The sequence below is a fragment of the Prionailurus bengalensis genome, chromosome B4, assembly GCF_016509475.1.
Source record: "Prionailurus bengalensis isolate Pbe53 chromosome B4, Fcat_Pben_1.1_paternal_pri, whole genome shotgun sequence".
Classification (NCBI taxonomy): Eukaryota; Metazoa; Chordata; class Mammalia; order Carnivora; family Felidae; genus Prionailurus; species Prionailurus bengalensis.
This window is the reverse complement of record NC_057358.1, coordinates 63,239,277-63,253,690: the sequence shown is the minus strand read 5'-3', so window position 1 is coordinate 63,253,690 and position 14,414 is coordinate 63,239,277. Positions and strand designations below refer to the sequence as shown.

Below are 14,414 nucleotides of genomic sequence, written 5' to 3'. Positions count from 1 at the left end.
TATGTGTCTTTTGGATTTTACTCTACATTTCTGTTTCTGGAACGTTGATTTTAAAAATGTAAAATAGCATATAAAGAGGTAATTTTCATTTTTAAGGATTATTTTTAGTGCATTTTAAACATAAATTTTAATTTTTAGAGAATTAAACTGTGTTTCAGTAGTATAATCTAGTGGAAAGAATGCAGGCTCTGAAAATTAGGTATAGTCTGTCCCTAGTTGTTTTTTACTTGCATGATAGCGTTAGATCTTTAGGCAATGAGAACTAAGTGTCCATCAGGTTCCATGACTATTAAGTGCATATAGGTAAAAACTTTCTAAATGGGGTCAGGTTTTTAAGGAAAATGCCAGTCTGGTAAAGATGTACTGGCCCAGGTTATTGGATATTGGAACTCTGCAGATCTCAAGGGAGCTTGTTCTCAAATGTGAGGTCAGAAAGAAGGATTGTTCGTTGTAGCTTGGGTGCTTCCCTGGTGTGAGAGTTTGTCTTCATGTGAAGCACTCTCCTACTTCTCAAACATAAGAAAAATGAGATGCCGAGTAGTAGGTACATGCCCACCTCAAGTGACCCCACACCTATTAGTGATTGTTATGCTAGAATTTGAGCTAGATTGCAATTAATTTGTTTAAAACATTAGATACAACTAGTGTTTTGTTTCTTAAGTTTTGTAAGAGAACATTTAGAAATGATATCATTTAGAAATGCTGAGGAAGGAGAATTCCAGTAGGAGTAGTCAGGACACTGCCAAGTGATAGAGGTGTGAATTAGCACGGCAGAACAGGTGTGGGGGACGATACTAACAAGCTGCTGCGTGTATTCTAGTTTTTCTACTTGTAGGATACTGGAATTTGTCATTGATTTAGATTTTTTATTAAAGACTTGAAGGGAAGAACATACTTTAAAAAATTGTGCTTGAAGTTTTCTCTGACAAAGATTTAGGGAGCAGAGGCTTTGTCACTCACAGTTATGCAGTTGGAATGCTTCTCTCTTTATTAGCATCTAGAAGCAGTTTTCCAAAGATAGAAAGGCCATTTCTACTATTGCACAGACTGGACAGGCTTGGCTTATGCTTCCTTGGATTCTTTAGAGTCCTACTTGATAATCATCTTTCCTGCTGTGATCCTCTTGACACCTAATGTGCACCCCTGTTGGGGGGCATCCTTAGGTCCAGTGCAGTTCCTGTTATAATATACTCCTTTGGCTTTAGTAACTTGAATCAGGCAATGCAGTGGGCTGGGACCGGCTGGGTAGTGTGGCAGGCGTGTGGCGGTGACACAGGCACGGCCTGGGAAGCGGCCACTGGAGCCAGAGCTGGAGTTGGAGCTGGTGGAGTTCTCTTTGATCTGTGCCCCTCCTCCTAGCCTCCAGGATGGCAGAGATTGTCGCTTCTCTGACAGAGAGCACGTTCTCAGGGTTGGAAGATTCTAGCAGTGACAGGAGTGAAGATGACTCGGCAGAGGGAGAAGATAGGATCAGCAGTGATGGAGAAGACCACTGGGCCACAGGTGCAGGCCGGGACCTCTTCCCCAAGGACAGAGGACATCTGGAACATGGTGGGCATGGGCATTGGGCATGGATGGCAGGCACAGCTACAAGCCCCTGCGTACTCGTGACAAGCTGGACCAGGTTCTGCACAAAATGGATGATCGTGACTACCAGTGCATGATGCAGGACTGGATGACAGGGCACAACTTATGGCTGACCGATGAGCAGGTGGCCCTGGCATGGTGGCTGCAGAGGGGCCAGTTGGGGGACATGAACTTCAATCTGTATGAGCTGGCTCTGGACTTCTTCACTGGGGACCTGGTGCTCCACTCAGTAACCAGCTGACCTGCTGACAAGCACAGCTTCATCCCATCCCTGGTGGAGAAGGAGAGGGTCTCTCACTTGGGGCATATGCCATTAAGATGGGCCAGATGCAGCTTCACGGGCCCCAGAACCCCACCCCTAGCTTCAGTAATCTGTGAGTGTGGAAGACCCCGATGTTGGGCCAGATGGGCACAAGATACACATACCCACTCCCAAGCTGGTCCTCAGGGTCACACTGAGTTCTACGGCCCACCTCCTGCGTATCTGCCCAGTGAAGAGGTGTGGGAGCAATGGGAGCCAGGTGAGAGGAAGCCCACCTTCCCGCCACGCAAGTTTCCAAACCTGGGGGGTGTGCCTGTGTATAGCTGTTTCCTCCAGGAATGCTTCACATGCTGCCTTGACCTCTACTGTGTCCACGGCCGTGCAAGGTGAGGGTGAATGTGAACCCTGAAGACCTCGCCCCCAAACTGTCCCAGCTGCAGGACCCGCAGCCTTTCCTCGCATGTCAGGTCCTGGTCTCTAGAGGCTCCAGCAACCTTGTCCACCACCTTAGTGTCATCCTGGAGAGGGCCAGTGGCTGGCTTCAGGCTCTGACGATGGCTTACTATGACTCTGGGAGGTGGCTGCCGCCCGCTGCACGAGGACCGTGCCCGTTGTGGGTATGCTGAGGAGTATTGGCTGGAACACTCACCCCACCATCTGCCTGGTGGCTGTGGCTGTAGAGGACATGGTGCTGCTACTGATCCTGGCCTTGGGGGCCCAGCTGGTGGTGGGCAGCGAGGACCAGCTGCTGTGTGCCTTCATCCCACCTGAGATGCCGGCCGTTCAGCCTGCCTACTGGCTGGAGGCCCCAGAGGAGAAACGCCAGGGGGGACCTGTGGCTGCACATCCGCCATGGGAAGCCTGACTCTGTTGACCTGGCATGGGTGTGGGGACTTCTTGGCTGTGGTCCTGGCCCCTGCAGGCCACACACAGGTGCTGATCCACTAGCTGAGCTGGCGCTGAGCTGGCGCTGCAGGCAGACCCCCTTCTGCAGCCATGGCCAGGTGCCGTGGGTTGGCCTTCTACTCTGTCCCGTCCTTTGTGTTAGTGACTTTCCAGTGCAGCATCTGCCTTTACTATCTCCTGTGCCAGGAGCTCACCCAGAAGCTGAGACCGAACTGTAAGTGGGTGTCCAGCCTGGCAGTGCACCCCGCAGGGGACAAGGTCATCTGTGGGAGCTATGACAGCAAGCTGGTGTGGTTTGATCTGGACCTTTCTGGTGAGCCGTACAGGGTGGTGAGGCACCACAGGAGGACCCAAGGGCTGTGGCCTTCCACACTTGGTACCAGGTCTTCACATCTAGCTCTGACCACGGGAGTGTCATTGTCTGCCAGTGACCTGCTGCAGAACCAACTGCTGGTGCCTGTGAAGGTGCTGTGGGGACACGTGCTGAGCCAAGACCTGGGTGTACTGGATGTGGCTTTCCGCCCTGGCCCCAGCTGTGGGTTTTCTCAGGGGCCAATGGCACCGTCTGCCTCTTCACCTAAGCCACCCTGTTTCCTGAGGGGCCAGGCCATGTGTTTGCTCAGGATCTTAATAGAGGTGTTCGCCCAGCTTGGGGGAAAAAAAAAGAGCAATGCGAATAATAGTAGCTTATAATATATTCATCATTTCATCTGCTTCGGATTCAGCCTCCCTCTCTCCCTCTGCCCCTCCCCTGCTCGTGCTTTGTCTCTCCCTCTCTCTCAAAAATAAACATTAAAAAAATTTTTTTCCCTTCAGAATCAAATTTTCCTTATGTTATAGCAGAGTATATTTAATTGATTTACTTATAGTCATTAAGTTTAGCTTGCTTATTATATGCTGAGTTTCTGAATAGCTTTTGGCACTGGGGGTATAGTGTGTGTGCTGAGAAACCTTGTAGACCAATTTAATGAAGACACAGTCTGAATTTTTCCTTTTTTCCATTGGATAGGAATTTTATGCTGTCAAATACAGGTATTCCTGCTTTAATAGAACTTGTTATGCCAAGGCACAGATAAAGCATTTAAATCAGTTATAAATTGATACTATAGTAAGATTCACTATATTGATTACAGACTTTTATAGCTCTTTGATGATAGTTGGTTTACAAAACTTGGTTTATATAGGATTTCACGTAGTACAAGATGGGGGATCCCTCTGTATAATTCCATTGAGTGAACCTTAAAAATCACCTTGGCCATTTGTTCTTGTAGAATCTTCAGTTGTCCTCATTTCTCATGAGTACATTTTTTTCTTTGTGATTTGTAGGCATCATGACCGGAAGATGTGTATAATAGGACTGAGTATCCTTTTGGAATTGCAAAATCGACCTCCTGCAGTAGATGCTGTGGTGGGACAGATTGTACCCTCAATTCTTTTCCTTTTCCTTGGCCTAAAGCAGGTTTGTGCTACCAGACAACTGGTAAACCAGGAAGATCGCTCAAAAGCAGAGAAGGCTGATATGGAAGAAAACGGTAAAGTCTTCTAATTGTAATGAATGCTAGAATTGATTTTGATTTGAGCATGCATTTTCTCTGAATTTTAGTCTATTTGGAATCATTCAGTTACATTCTTTGGCTTGTTGCACATTTAACAAATATTTTGGGTTTGGTTGACATATCCTGTAATGTAAATTTAAATCTGTTAATTTTTTGACATTTAAATAGTTATTGAGCTTAATGAATGTTGTTAAACTCTGAGAAATTCAGATACATTTATAACAGAATCAAATAGTTTTGACAATGAGTTAGGAGCCAGTATTTCATTTTCTTGTTTGTGCCAATAGTCTCTGTGAAGTCGGCAGCATGAATTCAATGAACCATTAGTTAAGGGAAGTATCAGTATAACAGATTAATAGAATGCCTGATTTTTTTTTTAATGGTTCTTAAAAATTGTAATTGGGAGAAACTTATGGTTTACGTATTATTAAATTTGGAGTAAAGTACATAAATGAAGGTTATTTGCTTAATTGACAGAGTAAGATTGTTAGAGTCAAGGATATTAGATCTTTATTTGATGATAATTGCAAAACTACTTGCTTGGGTGCAGGAAGTAACCTAATCCAACTCCAAATGGAGTTTTTTTCCCTCTTCCAGTTAAAAGCAGAATTTCTTCCCCTTCCCTTCCCCTCCCTTCCTTCATATAATTTACTGTCAAATTAGCTAGCATACAGTGTGCTCTTGGCTTCAGGAGTAGATTCCCTTGATTCATCTCTTACATACAACACCCTGTGCTCATCCCAACAAGTGCCCTCTTCAGTGCCCATCACCCATTTTCCCCATCCCTCTGCTTCCATCAACCTTCAGTTTGTGCTCTGTATTTAAGAGTCTCTTATGTTTGTCTCCCTCTCCATTTGTAACTATTTTTTGTTTCCTTCCCTTCCCCCATGGTCTTTATTACGTTTTCACTCATATGTGGAATTTGAGAAACTTACGATATCTGTTAAAAACAGAATTTCTTTAGGGGCGCCTGGGTGGCTCAGTCGGTTAAGTGGCCGACTTCGGCTCGGGTCATGATCTCACAGTCTGTGAGTTGGAGCCCCGCTTCGGGCTCTGTGCTGATGGCTCAGAGCCTGGAGCCTGTTTCAGATTCTGTGTCTCCCTCTCTCTGACCCTCCCCCATTCATGCTGTGTCTCTCTCTGTCTCAAAAATAAATAAACGTTAAAAAAAAATAAATAAATAAAATTAAAAAAAATTAAAAAAAACCAGAATTTCTTTAAATGAGAAAAATCAGAATGTTTCATGTAAAACATACAAGTGTAGATTTAAACATTTTGCATTTAATTCGCATCATCCTAGTTTGGGTACGAGGAATGGTACTCTTCTCTAACTCCTAACATAGAGCACAACTTCTGATCTAATTTGCTTTCCTGAATTCTATGTAGGACTTCTTTACTAGAAGGTTTTTATTCTTTTGCTAAGTATAGGCCAACAATTATAGAATTCTTTTTTTCAGTTCTAATTTTTTGTTTTGTAAACTGTTGGCTTATAACTAATATGACGTGAGAAAAAATTTCTGGTAATTTTCCAGACTTTCCTGTTCAATTTGTGCCGAAGTATAGAATGACTAATTAGGAAAGGTATTTCTTGCTATTTTTGTCATATATATGTGTCATATATACATATATATACATATATATACGTGTATATATATGTGTGTGTGTGTATGTATGATCAAAACTTCTGTTTCTTGCCTTATCCCTAAAACTACTTTGCCATTTAATTCAGGTGCTTTAGTGTGGTATGTTTTATAGAAATAGTTTTGGAATAATACTGCCTGGTTTGGGTTTTACTCTAGGTTTTTCTGTCTTGGGTTGATTTTGTTCTGCATTTACTATCTTCCAGTTATTTATAATATTGGGCTAACTGCTTAGAACAGATCAGCCCTGAAAATAGAATCCATGGTGATATGTAATTCAGCTTTCCACTTTTCAACACACATGTAGCTATTTTTTCTTTATTTCTGTATTTTTATGTTTCTATTAGCAGAAATGACCTCATTTGAACACTTCTGAGTAGTTTGTAATCAACTGAATTAACTGTTGAGAGACCCAAATTCTCAATGGGAACTCCTTGTTACTTAAAACACATGCACTGGGGCACCGGGGGCCCAGTCAGTTAAGTGTCCGACTTCGGCTCAGGTCATGATCTTGCGGTTCGTGAGTTGGAGCCCTGTATCAGGCTGTGTGCTGACAGCTTAGAGCCTGGAGCCTGCTTTGGATTCTGTATCTCCCTCTCTCTCTGCCTCTCCCCCGCTTGCACTCTCAATCTGTCAAAAATAAACATTAAAAAAAATGTACTGACTGCACAATTTTTTTTTGACAAAAAACTTGGGACTCTGATTAATTAGCATCTTTATATAAATGAATATGAGACAGCCATAGCAAAACAGTAATGTCCAGTGGACTATAGATTTAGGGTTACTTGGAAATTGTTTTCAGTGAGGAGTATAAAGTCATTTTTTTTTTTTAAATGTTTATTTAGTTTTGAGAGAGAGAGAGAGTGCGAGCAGGGAGGGGCAGAGAGAGGAGGAGACAAAGAATCTGAAGCAGGCTGCAGGCTCTGAGCTGTCAGCACAGAGCCTGATGCGGGGCTAGAACTCATGAACTATGAGATCATGACCTGAGTTGAAGTTGGATGCTTAACTGACTGAACCACCCAGGTGCCTCTAAAGTCATTTTCAATTTAACAAACTATAAAGTTTTATTTTTAGAATTTCATGTAAAAATAGGCAGTAGTTTTTCCATTTCCAGAATGTCATTTTATAATTTTTGTTCTATGGAATTTTATGTTTTGTCCTTTTGTGTTCTGATTCTTTTTAAATAATTAATGTATTGCCAGAGGAGATTTCAAGTGATGAAGAGGAGACGAATGTAACCGCTCAAGCAATGCAGTCGAATAACGGAAGAGGTGAAGATGAAGAGGAGGAGGAGGATGATTGGGATGAAGAAGTGTTGGAAGAAACTGCCCTTGAGGGATTCAGCACTCCACTTGACCTTGACAATAGTGTGGATGAATATCAAATTTTTACACAAGCTCTGCTAAGTATGTCTTTACTCCCTAAATTTTTAGATATTTTCTCTAAATTCTTTCTTTATTTCCTTCGGTTTAGAAATTATTTTGGGAATTGTCCAAAATCAGTTTAGATGTTAAGTTTGGTTTTAGTTGTGGTGAGATGTCCAAATGGAAAAATCTGGGAGGCTTAGAGCATGGTTTTGCCTCAAGCACTAACTTGAGTTCTTGGTGTGGGAGTGAAGCCGAAACTGCAGGTACGGGGAAAATCTGGCGGAACATGGTAGCATGTGAATAGAGGTGTTTGCCAAGATCTGGATTTTAGGGAGCATAGTAAAACCCCAGGAGGAAAAGATGGTGAAGGAGGTCGAGAACTGGGGCAACACAGAGATTTGCAATGTCCTAACCTTCCTCTGATAGCCCCACATGGTTAGATATGGAGTGGGTACTCAGAAATAATCCTTGCTGGAATAAGTTTGTCTCTTACTTTCTGCAATCATTTCATCGTAATTTGATCATGTACTTTTGTTCTCTGTAATGATAATTTTCACTAGACTCTTATCTTTTTCTTCTTCTACACACTCCCCAAATGCAACAGCTGTGCAGAATCGGGATGCTGCCTGGTACCAGCTGCTGATGGCACCGCTCAGTGAGGACCAGAGGAGGGCGCTGCAGGAGGTGTATACCCTGGCAGAGCACCGGAGGACAGTAGCAGGTCAGCCAGCTGCATTCCCAAATTGGAGGGCATCAGTGTGCCAGTAGTCAGTCTTATTAATGAGCAACCTTCTAACCTTCTTAATGAGCCTTGTGGCACATAAAGACTGTTATAAAAATTGTTAGAGGCCAGCCTTTCAAGATAATTATTATTGTATGATTTTTTTAATCACTGATCATGATATCTTAGCTCTGCAAAACCCTGTGCATTAATAGTTGTCTTTTAGTGGTGGTGGTATTCATGTACTTACCCTCTGTTTTGGAGCCAGTTCACTTCATGAATTCTTATAAGGAGCTTGTCTTCCTGGAAAAGAAACACTCTTCATTTCTTTTGCTGAGATTTACATGTTAGTGATTCTTGTTGATTTTCAGTTTTTGACTTGGAGAAATTGTTCTATGCAGACATTATTATGGTCACTCCTAGAAAATCAGTGGAAAAAAAATTGTAATTACAAAAATACTTTAGTGCAAAACATGGAATAGGCACCTGGAATTTAGAACCTAAGTTCTTCTGCATAGAGTTCTCTTGTCAGCCCTGCACAGAGTCGGTATCAGGAGAATTCTGGGTACACTTTCAGCAGTAGCCTATAGAACTATTAAAAAAACCACTTTGCACCTTTTCATTTTGTCATTTTTCCTGGAAGTTGGGGGAGGTAAAGTTTTTCCATTTTGTTCATTTTTAGCAGTTTTTCTGTAATAGTAACATAACTACTTACTGACATAGCCCTATTAAAAGCTGATACTCAGGGACTTCCAGGGCAGGTGGTGGAATGGGTGGATCCTGAGCTCACGTCACCCCACAGATACAACTAGGTAACGCTCACATCAGGGTAAATAACCCAGAAAATGACCCAGAGACGGCAGAACAAACTCTACAACTAAATGTAGAGAAGAGTCCACATCAGAGAGGATAGAAGAGTGGAGATGCAGTGGGAAGCTAAATGGACTACGGGTCTGTCCACTGGAGGGAGGGATCCGCAGGTGTGGAGAAGAGAGAGAACAGACCATCATGGTGCGAGCTTGCATGGGAAGATGAATCCCTATAACGTTTGGCTTTGGAAACCAGAGGGACCAAATTTCATGAGTTCTGACAGTCAGCAGGTTCAGTTCTGGGAGAGTCTGGAGGGTGATAGGAAACTGAGTCCTCATCCCTTTAAAGACACAGCATAGCCAACAGCCTGCAGAAACACAGCATAGAAGCAGTACTTTGAAAAATGCTCGGGGCATACAAGAGGGCATTTGTGTGTCCCAGAGAGACGAGATTGCTGGAAGACTCCTCCAGGAACAAGGAGCTGGTGGGTGCCATTTCCCTTCCTTGCCCTCCGGCATAAACACTCAGACACCTGCAGGAACCAGCCTGGAGCCGGCATTCACTACGTAACTTGTTTATACTATGCCCCACCCTTTTTAGCTGGGCCTGCCTCAGTTCTGGTGCTGTGGGCCCCCTTCCCTAGAAGACCATTGCAAACTGCCAACACCATGCCTCTCTACTGTGCGCATTGTGGGGTCTCAGTCCCAGCAGTGGCAGCTGGTCACCTGTGGAGGATGCAAGAACCTTATTAAAACTGTGCACCCTGCACCAAAAACTATAAAATACCTAGGAATCTAACCAAAGAGGTGAAAAATCTATACACTGAAAATTATAGAAAGCTTATGAAAGAAATTGAAGAAGACACAAAAAAATGGAAAAAGATTCCATGTTCCTGGATAGGAAGAACAAATATTGTTAAAATGTTAATACTACCCAAAGCAATCTACATATTCATTGCAATACCTATCAAAATAACACCAGCATTCTTCACAGAGCTAGAACAAACAATCCTAAAATTTGTATGGAACCAGAAAAGACCCTGAATAGCCAAAGCAATCTTGATAAAAGAAAACCAAAGCAGGAGGCATCACAATCCCGGACTTTAAGCTGTATTATAAAGCTGTAATCATCAAGATAACACGAACAGATCTGGCACAAAAGCAGACACTCAGATCAATGGAACAGAATAGAAAACCCAGAAATGGACCCACAAATGTATGGCTAACTAATCTCTGACAAAGCAGGAAAGAATATCCAATGGAAAAAAAGACTGTCACTTCAGCAAATGTTGCTGGGGAAACTGGACAGCAACATGCTGTTAAGTGAACCTGGACCACTTTTTTACACCATACACAAAAATAAACTCAAACTAAAGGGATAAAAGACCTAAATGTAAGACAGGAAAATCCTCGAGGAGAAAGCAGGCAAAAACCTCTTTGATCTTGGCCACAGCAACTTCTTACTCAACACGTCTCCAAAGCAAAGGAAAACAAAAGCAAAAATGAACTATTGGAACCTCATCAAAATAAAAAGCTTCTGCACAGCGAAGGAAACAATCATCAAAACTAAAAGGCAACCAATGGAATGGGAGAAGATATTTGCAAATGACATATCAGAAAAGGGTTAGCATCCAAAATCTATAATTTTTTTTAATATTTATTTATTTTTGAGAGACAGAAACAGAGTATGAGCAGGGGAGGGGCAGAGAGAGAGGGAGACACAGAATTCGAAGCAGGCTGCAGGCTCTGAGCTGTCAGCACAGAGCCCGGTGCAGGATTCGAACCCACGAACCGTGAAACCATGACCTGAGCCGAAGTCAGACGCTTAACTGACTGAGCCACCCAGGCGCCCCAGTGTCCAAAATCTATAAAGAACTTATCAAACTCAACACCCCAAAAACAATCCAGTGAAGAAATGGGCAAAAGGCATGAATAGACACTTCTCCAGAGATATCCAGATGGCCAACTGACACATGAAAAAATGCTCAACATCACTCATCATCTGGGAAATACAGATCAAAACCACCATGAGATACCACCTCACACCTGTCAGAATGGCTAACATTAACAACTCAGGCAACATCATATACTGGCAAGGATGCAGAGAAAGAGGATTTCTTTTGCACTGCTGGTGGGAATGCAAACTGGTGCAGCGACCCTGGAAAACAGGATGGAGGTTCCTCAAAAATCCAAAAATAGAACTACCCTACAACCCAGCAATTGCACTGCTAGGTATTTATCCAAGGGATACAGGTGTGCTGTTTCGAAGGGATGCATGCACCCCACTGTTTATAGCAGCACTATTGACAATAACCAAAGTATGGAAAGAGCCCAAATGTCCATCGATGGATAAATGGATAAAGAAGATGTGGGGTGTGTGTGTGTGTGTGTACACACACACAATGGAGTATTACTCAGCAATCAAGAAGAATGAAATCTTGCCAATTGCAACTACGTGGATGGAACTAGAGGGTATTATGCTAGGCGAAATTAGAGAAAGACAAATATCATATGACTTCATTCATATGAAGACTTTAAGATGCAAAACAGATGAACACAAGGGAAGAGAAGCAAAAATAATATAAAAACAGGGAGGGGGACAAAGCATAAGAGACTCTTAAATATGGAGAACAAACAGAGGGTTACTGGAGGGGTTGTGGTAGGGGGGATGGGCTAAATGGGTAAGGGGCATTAAGGAATCTACCCCTGAAATCGTTGTGCTATGTGCTAACAACTTAGATGTAAATTTAAAAAAAACCAACACACACACACTGTGCACCCTGCCTCTGCATGCTTTGCAGATCGGTCTGGCCAGCCATGGTCTCCGGGGCAGAGACACAGCCCCTCTGGCAGAGGACCAGCACCACCTTGTTAAAACTGCATGCCATGCTCTACCCACTACTTTCAAGAGCAAGAGATGTAGCTGAATTTCCTAACACAGAGAAACACAGAAAGTTACACAAAATGAGTCAGAGAAGTATGTTCCAAATGAAAGAAAAGGAAAAAACAATAGCAAGACACCTAAGCCAGAGATAAGTAATATGCTTGATAGAGAAATTAAAGTAATGGTCATAAAGATACTTGCTGGACTTGAAGTAACAGTGGAGGATTTTTAACAAAGAGAAAACAGTGAAAAAGAACCAGTCAGAGATGAAGAACATGATAATTGAAATTAAAATTACAGTAAGTGGAATAAATAGTAGACTAGAGGAAACAGAATGGATCGGTGACCTGGAGGACAGAATAATGGAAATTAAGGTGAGCGGGTGAGAGGAAGACAAATTATGCAAAATGAGAATAGACTTAGGGAACTCAGTGACTCCATCAGGTTTGATAACATTCACATTATAGGGATGCCAGAAGAAGAGAGAAAAGGGGGCAGAAAGTTCATTTGAAGAAATAATAGCTGAAAGCTTCCCCAATCTGGGGAAGAAAACAAATCCAGATCCAGGAGGTACAGAGATTTCCCAACAAAAACAACCAAAGGAGGTCCATTCCAAGATACATAGTAATTAAGATGGCAAAAAGTAGTGACAAAGAGAATTTTAAAAGCAGCAACAGAGAAGGAGAAAGTTATGTACAAGGCTATCAGTGGATTTTTCAGCAGAAATTTTGCAGGCCAGATGCGAGCGACAAGATATATTTAGAGTGCTGGAAGGAAAAAAATCTGCCACCAATAATATTCTATCCAGCAAGGCTATCATGCAGAATAGAAGGAGAGATAAAGAGGTTCCCAGACAAACAAAAGTTAAAGAAATTCATGACCACTAAACCAGCACTACAAGAAATGTTAAAGGGGACTCTTTTAGTGGAAAACAAAAACCATGAGTAATAAAAGTAGGAAGCACACAAAAGAAGTAAAAATAACTGTATCTGTAAATACCAGTAAAAGACTCACAAAAGGATATAAAGTATGACACCATATACCTAGTATATGCGGGTGGGGGGTGGGGTGGGAAGGACAGGACTAAAGAATGGTTTCAAACTTAAGTGACCATCAACTTAACATAGACTGCTATCTATAGCAGATGTTATATACAAACCTAATGGTAACCACAAATCAAAACCAGTAGTATGCAAAAAAATAAAGAGAAAGGAATCCAAGTATATCACTAAAGAAAGCCAGCTAATGGGGAGGGAAGAGAGCAAGGGAAGAAAGGAATGGAGAAGAACTACAAAAATAACCACAAAACAAGTCACAAAATGGCAATAAATACATACCTATAAATAATTACTTCAAATGGACTAGGGGCACCTGGGTGGCTCCGTCGGTTAAGTGTCCGACTTCGGCTCAGGTCATGATCTCATGGTTTGTGAGTTTGAGCCCCGCGTCGGGCTCTGTGCTGAGAGCTCAGGGCCTGGAGCCTGCTTCGGATTCTGTGTCTTGCTCTCTTTCTGCCCCTCCCCTGCTCATGCTCTGTCTCTGTCTCAAAAATAAAACATTAAAAAAACCCCTAAAAAATAAATGGAATAAATTCTCTAGTCAAAGACTGAGAGTGATGGAACAGATGAAAAAACAAGACCCATCCATATACTGCCTTCAAGAGACTCATTTCAGACCCAAAGGCATGTGCAGACTGAAGGAAAAACAGTTATCATGCAAATGGAAGCAAAAAGAAAGCCAGGGTAGCAATATTTATATTGGGCAAAATAGATGTTAAAACAAAGACTTAACAAGAGACAAAGAAAGGACCTTACATAATTTTAAAGGGAACAATAAGAAGATAAAACAGTTGCAAATATTTATGCACCCAACATGGGAACACACAAATACATGAAACAATTAGTTCCTTTATTTGTTATTAACTGATAGTAATACAGTAATAGGAAGGGACTCCAAGACCCCCCCCCCCATATCAAAGAAGAGATATCCAAACAGGAAATCAAGATGGAAATAATGCCTTTGAAGGACATACTGGATCAGATGGATTTAACAGATATATTCAGAACCTTCTGTCCTAAAACGGCAGAATACACATTTTTTCAACTGCACATGAAACATTCTCCACAGTAGATCACGTATCAGGCCACAAAACAAGTTTTGACAAATTCAAAAAGATTGAAGTCATATGCATCTTTTCTGAGCAGAATGCTATGAAAGTAGAAATGAACCACAAGAAAAAACCTGGAAAGAACACAAGTACATGGAGATTAAATAACATGCTACTAAATGATGAATGAGTCAACCAAGAAATCAAAGAAGAAATAAAAAGATACATGGAGACAAATGAAAATGAAAACACAGTGGTCAAAGATTGTTGGGAGCAGCAAAAGTCATTCTCAACAGAGAAGATAATAATGATACCAGTCTACTTCAAGAAACAAGAAAAATCTTAACCTTACACCTGAGGAAACAAGAAAAAAAGAACAAATCCCCACACTAGCAGAAGGAAGGAAATAATAATGATTACAGCAGAAAGAAATGATATAGAAACTGAAAAACAATAGATCAATAAAACCAGGAGCTGGTTCTGTGAAAAGATCAACAAAAATTAACAAACCTTTAGCTGTACCCATCAGAGAGAGAAAGGACTCAAAATCAGAAATGAAAGAGGAGAAGTAACAC

General features: G+C 41.9%; 1 protein-coding gene and 1 pseudogene across 1 annotated transcript in view; both read left to right on the top strand.

The window, feature by feature from the left end:
- The window catches only part of IPO8 (importin 8), an 86,277-nt gene that overhangs the window by 66,685 nt on the left and 5,178 nt on the right, over window positions 1-14,414 (top strand). The window contains exons 22-24 of the mRNA XM_043562585.1: window positions 4,082-4,287; window positions 7,154-7,357; window positions 7,923-8,039. Of these exons, the coding sequence (XP_043418520.1) occupies window positions 4,082-4,287; window positions 7,154-7,357; window positions 7,923-8,039 (527 nt within the window). The remainder of the gene's footprint in view (window positions 1-4,081; window positions 4,288-7,153; window positions 7,358-7,922; window positions 8,040-14,414) is intronic.
- LOC122472753 lies at window positions 11-4,075 on the top strand (annotated as a pseudogene).